Genomic DNA, 13,962 nt, shown 5'->3' with positions numbered 1-13,962 from the left:
GCACACAGCCAAGACAACACAGGAGCGGCTTTGGGACAAGTCTCTGAATGTCCTTGAGTGGCCCAACCAGAGCCCAAACTTGAAACCGATCGAACATCTCTAGAGAGACCTGAAAACAGCTGTGCAGCAACGCTTCCCATTCAACCTGAAAATATTGAGAGGATCTGCAGAGAAGAATGGGAGAAACTCCCTAAATACAGGTGTGCCAAGCTTGTAGCGTCACACCCAAGAAAACTCGAGGCTGTAATTGCTGCCAAAGGTGCTTCAACAAAGTACTGAGTAAAGGGTCTGAATACTTATGTAAATGTTTTTTTATTTTTAATACATAAAAATTCTGTTTTTGCTTGGTCATTATGGGGTATTGTGTGTAGATTGACAAGGGAAGAAAATGATTCAATTAAAATTTAGAATAAAACTGTGAAGTAACAAAACATGGAAAAAGTCAAGGGGTCTGAATACTTTCCCGAAAGCACTGTAACTGTATTCTATATGGAAGATTTAGATAACAAAATAATGTTTCCCATCATGGTGGAAAATCCATATTGACCAACGCTAAATGAGCTATATACAGTAGATCACAGCTGTAACGTCTTAACAATCATGCGTATGTACATGATAATACTTCCTATGTATTTGGTAACAACATGTTAATAATATTGTAACCTCTAAATACAGAAAATCGGCTTTGTAATATCACAGCTGTTTTTTCTCTGAATTTATGATAAAGCTTTCAATGGCTTGTTTTTCATTCGGTTTCGGTCTAAAGAGGGTTTACAGCCTAAAGATATCTGTTCAATTAGGTGTGAACTCATCAGAACTTTTCTACAGGGTGCTAGTGTGCCATACAGTGAGGCAAATATTATTATGACTGGACAATACACAGTAGATCAACTACTACATAAAATGTTGCTATTCCATTGGCAAAGACTCTCCATGTGATAGTTCTGAGCCAATTGTGCAGCATATTCTTGAGCTGTGGGGTTGGTTTGTGAAACACAATTTCAGGGCCACATACTTTACTGTACATTGAGTCCAGTCATCTAATTAAGTGCAATGCAATTAAACAACTAACCACAAAGTAACAGTCGTTTAAACAACATTGGCCATTAATTCCAGGCATTTGCATCGTTCTCGTTTTACGATTGACTAAATGACCGCCCTCTCATGCACCCACTTGGATACTGGCCGACTCGTGTTTTGGGGGTTATTCTCATCTGCAAATGGCCACTAAACATAGATAAGGCTAATTAATTAAGGGGAGAGAAACAGTGGATTGTGATATTAATTTGAGAAGTCTAGACCCTAGATCTTGCTGTATCTGGACCCATCTATGGGTATCTCACTGAGACTACTAGGCAATGGCTACATGCTACAGCACATGCAGGCCCTCTCTATTCCACATAGCTTTTTATTGGATTTATTTATTGGAGTACTTTCTGAATGCACTGTAACTGTTTTCTATATGGAAGATTTAGATAACAAAATAATGTTCCCTATCATGGAGAAAAGTCCATATTGGCCAACGCTATATGAGCTATATACAGTAGATCATAGCTGTAACATCTTAACAATCATGTGAATGTACATGATAATACTTCCTAATAATATTGTTACCTCTAAATACAGAAAATCAGCTTTGTAATATCACAGCTGTTTCTACTCTGAATTTATGATAAAACTGTTTATTGGATTTCCACTTATGTGCTCTATAAAGATATTGTGAGAAAGAAATTGTGAAATGACCCATGCCATAAATTACCCTGGTAAATAAATAGTACCCCACAACTGCAACACAATTGTTGATTTCTATTTTCTACAATACTGTGAGAATATTTTTCCAATCATATAGTCTACTGTTTCTGAATGAAGCAGATAACGTTAGACAAATATAAAAGTCAAAATTGCTCCATAATACTTGAGACTTATAATAACTAAATTGTGTTCTATAAACAACAGCATCATAAAGCACTGCCAATCAATCATCTTCCTGTCAACATCCTGTCCATTAATTATCTCTGAAAATGCTCATCATGACAAACAGACCATGACAAGCATACCTGGCCATGCAGTACTCTGCATCTCCCATGGTTGTGTACTGTAGGTGAGGCAGACCAAGCAACTTTCCTAAGTATGGATCACTCAGACCTATAACTCTATAACCCATGAGTTGTTTTCCTGTCCTTGCTAATAAAGAAATATACCTACTGGTTGTGTATAAATAGGTTATAAGTTATAGGTGATATCTACCCAGGTTATGTCAACACAAATGCTCATGTGCTCTTATGTCATATTTTTACATGTCTGCCTACGTTAAGTTATGAGTGACCTATATATTTTTGGAATATATAGGAAATAAGAATAATTTCTTATTTCAGAAGAAATGCCTGAATGTACTGTACAACTATTGACTAAATGTACGTTCCTCCATTTTTTCAGCACTTAAAACCTTTACAGAGAAAAAACAATTTTACCAAGAGTTAACTAAGTTAGATAGTGTAGCGTTGGAATTGAGATGGTATGCAAAATAAGGTAGACCATTCTAAAGCATCCTCACTAACCCAAACCTTAAGCAAGTATGCAGTATGTAGTATCTTTATTAACCTTTGCTAACGACTTCTTACACACCACTCCTAACCCTTATTTGTGTGTGTGTGTGTGTGTGTGTGTGTGTGTGTGTGTGTGTGTGTGTGTGTGTGTGTGTGTGTGTGTGTGTGTGTGTGTGTGTGTGTGTGTGTGTGTGTGTGTGTGTGTGTGTGTGCGTGTGTGCGTGTGTGTGCGTCTCCTCACCTGCTGGCTGTGGTCTGCCTGCAGTGCTGTCTGAAGGGCATCAGATGGTAGTTCATGGCGTCCATCAGCAGCTTCTGGCATACCGGGTCACTCCTCATGAAGTCAACCGACTGCACCCTCTCCACCAGCTCTGGGGCCGGGATGAGGGCGAAGCGCAGCCTCTTCATCAGGTCTGGGGCGTAGTGCATGCGAGTCTCCCGGTCATGCTCCAGCCAGAGGACCGACATCTGGAAGAGGGCCAGCTCCGACTCCACCGGGGGCGGCAGAGCATCCAGCATGGCACACATCTCCTCAAAGTTCAGCAGCAGCACATCTTCCACCAGGTATTTGTTGGCCAGCTTCTTGGTCTCGTCCAAGCCGTGCAGCGCCGCAATCTTGCAGATCTGCTTGTAGTTCTGCACAGAGATCTGGTCGTTGAGGAACTGCACGCTGAGCTTGGTGATCTGAGGGACGTTGAGGATCTTGCTGACCGAGAGCACCTCTTCCACAGTGTCCAGGGAGAGCGTGACATTGGCAGTGTACAGGTACTCCAGCACTAGCCGTAGTCCGATGGAGGAGCAGCCCTGAAGGACCAAGTTGTTGATGGGCCGGGGGCTGGCCATCAGCTTGTCATCGGGGGAGGAAGACGGGGTACCACTGCTCCCCTGGTCTTTGTTGTTGTTGGTCCCCTCGTTGTTGAGCATATGACTGCTGGAGAAGAGAGACCTGAAATACTGTGAGCAGGACGCCAGCACGGCTTTGTGGCAGTGGAACTGCTGTCCCTGGGCAGTGAGAGTCACATCACAGAAAAGCTGTTTCCTCCATAGCAGGTTGAGCCCGTGCAGCAGGGTGTCACTGTGTGTAGGGTCAAAGGTGGAGGTTCTATCACCGGATCTGGACATGACTTCCTGACTGTTAACGCCACCTAGGCAACAAATACACCACGCAAGCCATTTAGCCTACCTCTAGCCCATTTATTTGTGAATAACATAACATGATATCATCATTACAGTCAGGGTGGAATTGTCTCTAATACCTTCACGTTATACCGAGCATAATGGTTAAATGGTGGATATACACACGACTGAACTTGTAAACCGTCATGCTGCTCCCTCCGATATTATTCTACAGTGAACAATATCGTTCAGTCCGGTATCATTTGAACTTTGGCTCAGGTCGGAAGAGAAAACAAAAACGTATAGTCCCAATAATGTGCTATTCCCTTGCTATTGTCAGTCGTTCAAGACAAGATCATTTGAAATGGACGCTGCTGTTTGAAGCGCACTGTCAAAACAAAATATTATAGGAGATGCTGCATCGCCTTATTATCTTCGATAACGCAATTTAAGTTGCTGGATAAGAGGAAAAGGCAACCCCAACGCTGCCGTGCACGGATACTATGCAGCATTCAGCTAACACTTATCGTTCTCCTCTTATCTTGCTGCACTCCCACAATGAGGAAATTTACACATCCACAAATGCACGCACGGAGTGATACAAAAGCAATTAGTTTGTCCCTCACACAGCCGACATCATCACTGTGCGTGTGCGTTTTCCCTTATACCTGAGTTACGACTATTCAGACGTGAGTATCAGAAATTATTAATTCAATGCAGCTATCCAACAAATATAAATGAAACACGCACATGAGTATGTTGCTGTATAACGCTAAACATGCATTTACTGTGTGAAATATGTTTGTAAACTTGATATAAGCGTCCTCTACTACCTTGTTTCATAGTCGCCACATTTTCTAAAGCGCCTGTCACAACTAAATGATGTGAGCAGCTTGCTTGAGAACAAGCCAAACTTACCTGACTTACGATCTTGACAAAAAAGAAAGTAAAGCTTTAGGTTCCCAATATTCTCACTTGGCTTTCCTTTGTTCTCCTTTTCTTTAGCTGTATTCCTTTCCTTTAAAAGTCTATGGTCGGTGCCTCAAAATAATGATTGATTTCAACTCATAAAGTCACTATTTCAGGTTATTTGTTGACGTTGATAATTTGTTCTTCTGAATTAACAAGAAGTGTGTGAGTGTGTGAGAGGGAGCTGTGCTTTCTGCAAGAGAAGAAGAAGAAGAAATATACGTGTGACAAATTATGCTACCAAGAAACAACACATCATTATCCTTGGGCCTGGGGCTCAGTGAGTCGTAACGAGAGTAATAGGAAATCCACGGTTGGGGAGAGAAACGGTCGTGCATGGCCGGTGGAGAGAGACCATGCAGGGGTATGGATGCTGGAGAGACTCGCAAAATTATGGCTCAAGGCTATTGTAAAAACTGTCGAGCGTAAATGACTGCGATTTCAAACATCTATGGAAGAAAGAAAAGAGAAAGGGGGAGAAAAACCGAGTCTTTCCCTCGCTGTTATAGAGAGAACCGTCAAGTTTTAGTGCGCATTGCTAATTAGTCAATTTCTCTCTGCCTTCACAGCCCGACGACTTTGCTGCTGAGCTGAAACTGCTAATTTCTGGGACCAGCCTTTTTTTGGCTGTGAACTGGATGGATGAATGGCTTGTCTCGCACAAATGACAAAAAGGCTGCCTTAATCTCCATCACCAAAATAACCCCTCATCTCATTCTGCTCTTGCTAGTCCTTCAAAAGATGCTCTATACAAACTTTAATGCTTTATATGCATCACATTTGAACTTAGAGTATCATATTACATGTATAATAGTTGTCAAAATTGAATTATAAAACATATTTTTCTATGTTTGATAAATCATAAGGCCATCATTCCAATAACCAGCCACATTGTATCAACTTAAATTGCTATGCATAAAAACATCCATTATATTATTATTTTATTATCTAAAAGCAGAAGTTAACTATCAGATACTTGTAGCTTGATAGACTAATTGGATATAGTCCTGCATGGATATAGTCCTACTGTAGGCCTACACAATAGAAGGAATGAGTGTAATATGAACCGGACTCACATGATCCATCCTGTGTGGATAGGTTTGATGTAGGTAGATACTCTTTCTATATATTCCGCCTACGCATCACTACAAATGAGCTCATACAAAATAAACCTCAACCTATTTTGACAGCATTTGTAAGTAATTTCACCTTATAGTTGGTGTACAGATGCACTGTCATCTTTAATAAAGACACACCACATATTTGTCTGATATTTGGTCTTTTATAACTCATATTCAGGTGGGTCAATGAGTCAGCCGTCTTCAAGGCCTCAATAAAGGAGCTCTTGAACATATCCACTGTTATGAGCATGTTACATACAAATATGTTAAAATGCCATACATATTTCTGTTTTGAAAGTATTGTTGTAAAACTACACGCATCTTGGGAGGTAACATCTTATGTCCAGAACTGTCTGGTTCAACTTTTTGGTGTTTCCACTATGTAGTACCGTATCATATCACTTACAATTCAATTGTCATTCTTAATTGACTATATGCTGCATTAAAATTGATGCCTCATCACAATTGCCATATTGAGGGGCTATATGTAACAAAGCAAGTCAATCAAACATGTATTTCACACAAAGTAAACGGTGAAAACAAAGCATTCAAGCAAATCAATTTCAAATCTGTTAAAGCACTTATTAGGTTGGACTGAACTGTCAATTAAATGAAGAGCTCAATTGGAGCAAAAACCTGCACATCCAGTTGTCCCCTGGGACGAGAACTGACAGATACCTCCTCACAAGTTCGAAAATGACAGATCGGGATAAATGGGCTTGTTCACGTACTATGAAATAGGGTAACACCACAGGCAACCATCAGATAATAGCAGGCCACACAAACAGTGGGTTATAATGTTGCTCAAAGATAATCCTTCTTGATGCCTTTTGATGGTTGAATGTTTGACAACAGGACAGGACCACTTCTCAACCCAGAGTGGTGTATAGATCATGTTGTTAGCAGAGCCATTTGATCTTGTAAAGTGGAACCAGGCCATCTGAGCATCCTGCGTACTCATCTGGTGCTTTGGCTACACATGTTTCAAGCAATGTCCATCACTAGATATTGTTAAATGAATGAGTGTTTTATCATGTTAAAACACACTCGTTTTGGTTATACTTCAATCCTTCCAAAGGACTCAACATACAGTATAATCACATTCTAGTGCCTAGCTATTGTCACGTTCCTGACCTTGTTTTCCTTTTGTATAGCTTTGTTTTGTTGGTCAGGACGTGAGCTGGGTGGGCATTCTCTGTGTTTGTTCCTTGTTTAGTGTCAGGGTTAATTGACCTTGTATGGCTCTCAATCAGAGGCAGGTGTTTTCGTTTTCCTCTGATTGAGAGACATACATAGGGAGGTTGTTTCACATTGTTTGTCGTGGGTGGTTGTCTCCTGTGTCCGTATATGTTACCACACGGGACTGTATCGTTTGTTTGTAGTCGTGTACCTGTTCGTGCGTTCTTCGTTATATGTAAGTTCACATGTTTTAGGTCAGTCTACGTTCGTTTGTTGTTTTGTAATTTTCCAAGTGTTTTTTTCGTGTTCGTCTTTGACTTCAGTTAATAAATCATTATGTCATCATACCTCGCTGCACATTGGTCTTCCGATCCCTCTCTCCTCTCCTCGTCCGAGGAGGAGGAGGAACTAGAGTTCCGTTACAGCTATAACCCATGTTGTGGCATGTCTGGGACTGTAATGTTTGCCAAAGAAAATACAACAGTCAATTAGGATGGCATTACGCAAGTCTCAGGCGAGCCATTCTAGTGCTATGAAATGACCATTTCCAACTCTTTCAGCTATTTGTAGCAACTCAGTCTCCTGAGGCCACTGGTCTTCAAATTGCAGGGCATTTATATGGTGGTAGGTTGTTACAGTGAGGATAGGGGGAGCGAGGAAGTGTGTGTGGGGGGGGTCAATCATCAGACAAGAGAAGAGTTTCTGGACTAATTAAACCCGTTGAGACAGAGAATCACAGTACAGTGATTTACAACTCTCTCTATACCAGTTAACCCAACTCATATTTATCTGTCACATTCACATTACATACACTGTACCGTATGTATTCCTTGAAGAGGAAATTACAATATATTTTATGGAACGTAATTGAAAAATAAGATTGAACACTATTTCTACTCTGTTATCAAACAGAAGCAAAATGCTTTTACAACCACCTCAAGACATAATTCAAATATCAACTTACTTCTGTTGACCGGAGTTGACCTGTTGATGTACTGCTTATGTATGGAATATATGAATGTGTTTTGAGTTTAGTGTGAGGTCTAAGGCTGGGGCTAACCCTAGTAGTGGTTTCCAGTCCTGGTAATTGAGAACCACAGGGTATGCAGGCTTTTGTTCCAGCTCAGCTCACCTGATTGAAATAATCAACTAATTATTAGGACCTTGATTTGCAGAATCAATTCTGTTTGTGGTAGGCTGAAAGAAAAGCTGACACCCTGTAGCTGTCAAAGACTAGGGTTGATGCCCACTGCTCTTCTACATAGAGGATATGCAGAGAAAGAAAACATATTTAGTGTGAAATATGTAGGAATAGTTAAGAAATGTGAATACGGTACGCTTTATGCATTTCGACAAAATGTGAACTAAGCTATTTACTTTTGTGAAAGATATCACTAAATATATCGATGCTCTTACAATGTCAATAATTGAAATAACATTGTAGTGATAGGCATATCAACAACAATACAGAGAAATACCGAAATAATACAAAACTGCTCAAATGATTACAGCCCAGAATGAACAGATAAAAGATCAGAGCATTTAATCTAATCAATCCAATGAAACAAAACATGGAGAATCTATCTGGAAGTTATAGCATAACAAAGTCTACCAGGCATAATTCATTTTGCTGGCTGCTGCAACAGCAGCAGCAGCAGAGGGTATGCTAAGATAGAAAGTATTATTTTCCTAAATGGAAGGTGTCAGATGGTCACGGAAATGTGATCGGCTGTTCAAGATCACTGCTTCCCATCTGCAATTTGTGACGTGTGAAAGATTCAGCCCAAATGTGCTCACAAACCGGAAATCCTCAGCACTTTCTCTTATCATGGAAAAGCAAGATAACCAGCTGTTTACAGATCACAGAACATATCATATTAATATCATGGAGAGGGTGATATCATCTTGTTTGTAAAAATATTTTGTTAACTAAGTGTGATGGTATGGCAACCTTGGATCAGAGGGAAAGTTCTAATTTAGAGATTTTCGATGTAAGTGTTCTTGGTTAAAGACTTTATATTCCTTTCTCCAAAAATCTTTGGAAAATGACTAAAATATGAAGATATTGCGACGCGAAGCACATTTCTAAAATCTCATTATGTGGCAAAATGTATGTACACCAATTTTTTTGTGTTTGATCACCAACGTTATCCATTTTAATGTGCATAAATTATACACATCAAATAGTAATTCCATACAGAATGTCTGTTGTACATAACATGTGTACAATTAATGTTTTATGATCAGTTACTATTGATTTAACAGCTTTCATTGACAATACGATAGCAACTGCAGTCTTTCCCAAGTGTAATCTCAAATTACCTCTGCATCTGATGTCTACTGTAAACTCAAACACTTTCCTCTTTATTTAATCACTGCAGGCTTTCATTGTATTTGATAAGAGTTTCACTACTGTTGAAGGGATATTATTAGTGTGAGTAAAGGAAATTAAAGATAAAGTGGGGGACAAATACAGTTCATGGTAAGGAAGGCCAAACACATCCCCATTCACATCGACAGGGCTGTAGTGGAGCGGGTCGAGAGTTTCAAGTTCCTTGGTGTCCACATCACCAACAAACTATCATCGTCCAAACACACCAAGACAGTTGTGAAGAGGGCACGACAACGCCTTTTCCCCTCAGGAGACTGAAAAGATTTGGCATGGGTTCGCCAGATCCTCAAAAAGTTCTACAGCTGCACCACCGAGAGCATCCTGACGGGTTGCATCACCTCCGGGTATGGCAACTGCTCGGCATCCGACCGTAAGGCGCTACAGAGGGTAGTGCGTACAGCCCAGTACATCACTGGGGCCAAGCTTCCTGATGTCCAGGACCTATATACTAGGCAGTGTCAGAGGAAGGCCCCAAAAATTGTCAAAGACTCCAGTCACCCAAGTCATAGACTGTTCTCTCTGTTACCACACGGCAATCGGTACCAGAGTGCCAAGTCTAGGTCCAAAAGGCTCCTTAACAGCTTCTACCCCCAAGCCATAAGACTGCTGAACAATTAATAAAATGGCCACCCGGACTATTTACATTGACCACCCCCCTCTCCCTTTGTTTTTACACTGCTGCTACTCGCTGTTTATTATCTATGCAAAGTCACTTTACTCCTTACCCCTATGTACAAATGACCTCGACTAACCTGTACCCCCACACATTGACTCGGTACCAGTTACCCCCTGTATATAGCATCATTATTGTTATTTTATTGTGTTACTATTTATTAAATTTTTTACTTCAGTTTATTTAGTAAATATGTTCTTAACTCTATTTCTTAAACTGCATTGTTGGTTAAGGGCTTGTAAGTAAGCATTTCACGGTAAGGTGTACACCTGTTGTATTTGGCGCATGTGACAAATACAATTTGATTTGATTTGATTCACTGCTCCAGAACCTTATGCATTGTTAACTGTCTCCGACGCCAGTTTTACCAGTTTAATCATCTCCACTCTGCACAGTCTAGTCACAAAAAGAGCAGTTGGAATTTGCTGGAGACAAACTATTCCAGTTATAAAAAAGTAAGCTCCGTTATTGAAAATGATCCATAACCATAGGAAGGAGGTCCATCATTTACACAGTGAAAGGTGCTGTTGTCTGTACAGCACCAGCTGCTAATACGTCACTGTAAGGAGAAGTAAAGCTGTGATGTATATTAAATGATCAACTCCTCTAATATGTGTACAGCTACAGTACAGGTTTCATGTCAGCGCAAAGCTAGTGTTAGTACTCATCTAAAGTCTACCGTGTATTAATTCTACTGCTGTCGTTGGTAACTCTGGGACCATGGAGAGGGCCTGCTGCTGCTTTTTGAAACCCCCAGATCCTCACACATGGCGGAGTGTAGGCACCACAGACACAGACACGGCTCACAGAATCAGCCAGCAGCCGGGAGGTGAGCAGAGAGAAGAACAGGCGGTGTCCCCTCCAGAGTGAGCACAGGAGCGTACGTGTGTGTGTGTGTGAGGGAGAGAGAGAGAGCGAGGCATTCTCAAATGACAAAAGGAGAGTGGATGAGCGATAGAGGAGGGAAAGACGGAGGGGACCGGGAAGTGACAAGGAGGGAGGAAAGACTCACCTAGGGAAAGGCTACTGGGACAGGAAGAGGTGTGGTGGAGACTGGAGAGGACACCAAGGTGTGGAGGACAAAAGGGGCCAACCAAAGCCACTGTGGTGTAGACTAGAGTGGTGTGTGAGGGCTGGAGGCTGGGGGGAGTAAGGGGGTGCCAATGTGCAGTCTCCCCCGCGTGATGCATCTACCTTCAGGGTGGCAGCAGACGTGGAGTGGGGTGCGGTGGAGCAAGCACGGGCTCAGTGGCGCGGTCACCTAGGGACGCTGGAGCTGCTGTTGCACGACTGATAGTTATTCCTTGGGAGAATTGTAAGATGAGCCCCATTGTATTAGCAAACCCCTCACTACCCCACCCCAAATTGTATCAATGCTGTTGAGCCATGAAAGTATTTTTTTAAGGGATGCAAAGAAAATGTGGTATCTGCAAAACCAATGCTGTATTTCCAGTTTTGGTAAGATGTTTTTTTTAACCAAATTATAGAATCAATCATTTAAATGGAACATACAGTCCAGTCCCTATAGTATTGGTGGAAAAGTACTCAATTGTCATACTTGAGTAAAAGTAAAGATACCTTAATAGAAAATGACTCAAGTAAAAGTGAAAGTCACCCAGTAAAATACTGGTATTTGGTTTTAAATATACTTAAGGATCAAAAGTAAATGGAATTGCTAAAATGTACTTAAGTATCAAAAATAAAAGTAAAAGTATAAACCATTTCAAATTCCTTATATTAAGCAAACCAGACATCACAATTTTATTTTTACATTTTTATTGACGGATAGCCAGGGGCACACTCAGACATTATTTACAATAATAGGATTTGTGTTTAGTGAGTCAACCAGATCAGAGGCAGTTGGGATGACTAGGGATGTTCTCTTGATAAGTGTGTGAGTTTGACCATTTTCCTGTCAAAATGTAACAAGCACTTTTGGGTGTCAGGGAAAATGTAAGGAGTAAAAAGTACATTATTTTCTTTAGGAATGTATAGTGAAGTAAAAGTAAAAGTTGGAAAAAAGAAATAGTAAAGTAATGTACAGATACCCAAAAAACGACTTAAGTAGTACTTTAAAGTATTTTTACTTAAGTACTTTACGACACTGATTAAAACCATAGTAGTATGAAAGGGGATGTATAGCATCATTTGCTATCATAAAGCAGAGTTTGGCTGTGATACAGGACAGAACTGATATATAATTATATAATATATAACAAACATAGTAAATGTTCTTGGCACCGAGGACCTTACACATGATGTCATATTGATTCGAAAAATTCTCAGACATGCCTTTTCATTTTTTTACTTTCGCAGTTGTATCTTTTAGAATATTCTTTGTGGCTAATATTGTCAGCACTCCCAATTATTCACTCCACTGACAAGTGAAACAAATGGGGACCAACCAGTGCATTCTGTATTATCTACACCCCTTGGATTCCCCAACAATGATTAATACAATGGCAAGCCGCTATGACCAACCCCGGGGACATAAACTAAACATAAGCTCTCCCATTTAGAAGAGCTCTTAATAGAGAGGAAAATACTACTTCCTGCTAAATGAGAGGTTATAGCTAATGATGTAGTCACCACACAGTCCGTGAGGTCATCATAGCTGATGATGTAGTCACCACAGTCCCCAGTATGGACGGACAGACATGCTCAGTCTGGTTTCCGACCTTAGAATGGATATAGGTCCCATTACAAGACCTTAGTAATATCATCAGGTTATTACCAGGTTATTACTCACACCATTACATTGATAACGCTGTAGCTCTGGTGGATGGCAGGAACAATATGAATACAGCCTGACCGTAAATATACAGTACAGTACATACAGTGCCCTTTCATAGCACAGACTGTCCTGTCCTGTACATCATGGACATGCATCGATGTCCAGCAACTCAGGCAAGGTCACCACTGACCAGCACAGAGGCATGGTACTGTACATACAGGCGCATAGGTAGCACAATCCCACATAAAGAGCACAGCATACACAGACACAACACGAACACACATAACATAAATATAACACAGGCTCAAGGTACAAGCACACAATTACAATAACAACACACAAGACAAAATTTGAGGGGTTTTGGCAAGAGTCGCCGTTACACTTCATGCAGATCAAGTTTTTCCTTTATAAAAGGAATACTTGTAATGTGTTGAATTCTTCGATCAACCAAAAAACGCAGTGACTCTCTTACACTGACTCTATGCACACTCACTGAACTCTACCCACACACTCACACATACTTACTCCATACATTTTCCCTGAGACCCAAAAGTACTTGTTACATTTTAAATGCTTAGCAGGACAGGAGAATAGTCCAATTCACACACTTATCAAGAGAACATCTCTGGTCATCCTACTGCCTTTGATCTGGTGTACTCACTAAACACAAATGCCTCGTTTGTGAATTATTTGTTGGAGTGTGCCCCTGGCTAAATAAAAATAACAAGAAGGTTCTGCCGTCTGGTTTTCTTAATTCAAGGAATGTGTAATAATTTATACTTTTACTTTTGATCTTTTAGCAATTACATATACTTTTGATACTTAAGTATATTTAAAAACAAATACTCTTAGACTTTTACTCAAGCAGTATTTGTTCCTGGGTAACTTTCACTTTTACTTGAGTCATTTTCTATCAAGGCATCTTTACTTTTACTGAAGTATGACAATTAGGTACTTATTCCATCAGTGTCCAACACACACACACACACACACACATATCGATGTCACACACAGACACACACACATACACACACTTTCACACTCCACATATGCTGCTGCTACTGTGTTTATTATATATCCTGATTGCCTATTCACTTTTACCCCTACCTACAGTACCAGTCAAAAGTTTGGACACACCTACACATTCAAGGGTAATTTCTATATTGTAGAATAATAGTGAAGACATCAAAACTATGAAATAACACATATGGAATCATGTAGTAACCAAAAAC

At 40.4% G+C, this 13,962-nt stretch overlaps 1 protein-coding gene across 1 annotated transcript in view; it reads right to left on the bottom strand.

Moving 5' to 3' along the window:
* klhl14 (kelch-like family member 14) overlaps positions 1-3,668 on the bottom strand; it is a 40,232-nt gene extending 36,564 nt beyond the window's left edge. The window contains exon 1 of the mRNA XM_038963232.1: positions 2,788-3,668. Within this exon, the coding sequence (XP_038819160.1) occupies positions 2,788-3,668 (881 nt within the window). The remainder of the gene's footprint in view (positions 1-2,787) is intronic.
* Positions 3,669-13,962: the final 10,294 nt, after the last annotated feature.

The sequence above is a fragment of the Salvelinus namaycush genome, chromosome 25, assembly GCF_016432855.1.
Source record: "Salvelinus namaycush isolate Seneca chromosome 25, SaNama_1.0, whole genome shotgun sequence".
NCBI lineage: Eukaryota > Metazoa > Chordata > Actinopteri > Salmoniformes > Salmonidae > Salvelinus > Salvelinus namaycush.
This window is presented reverse-complemented; position numbering and strand designations above follow the sequence as displayed.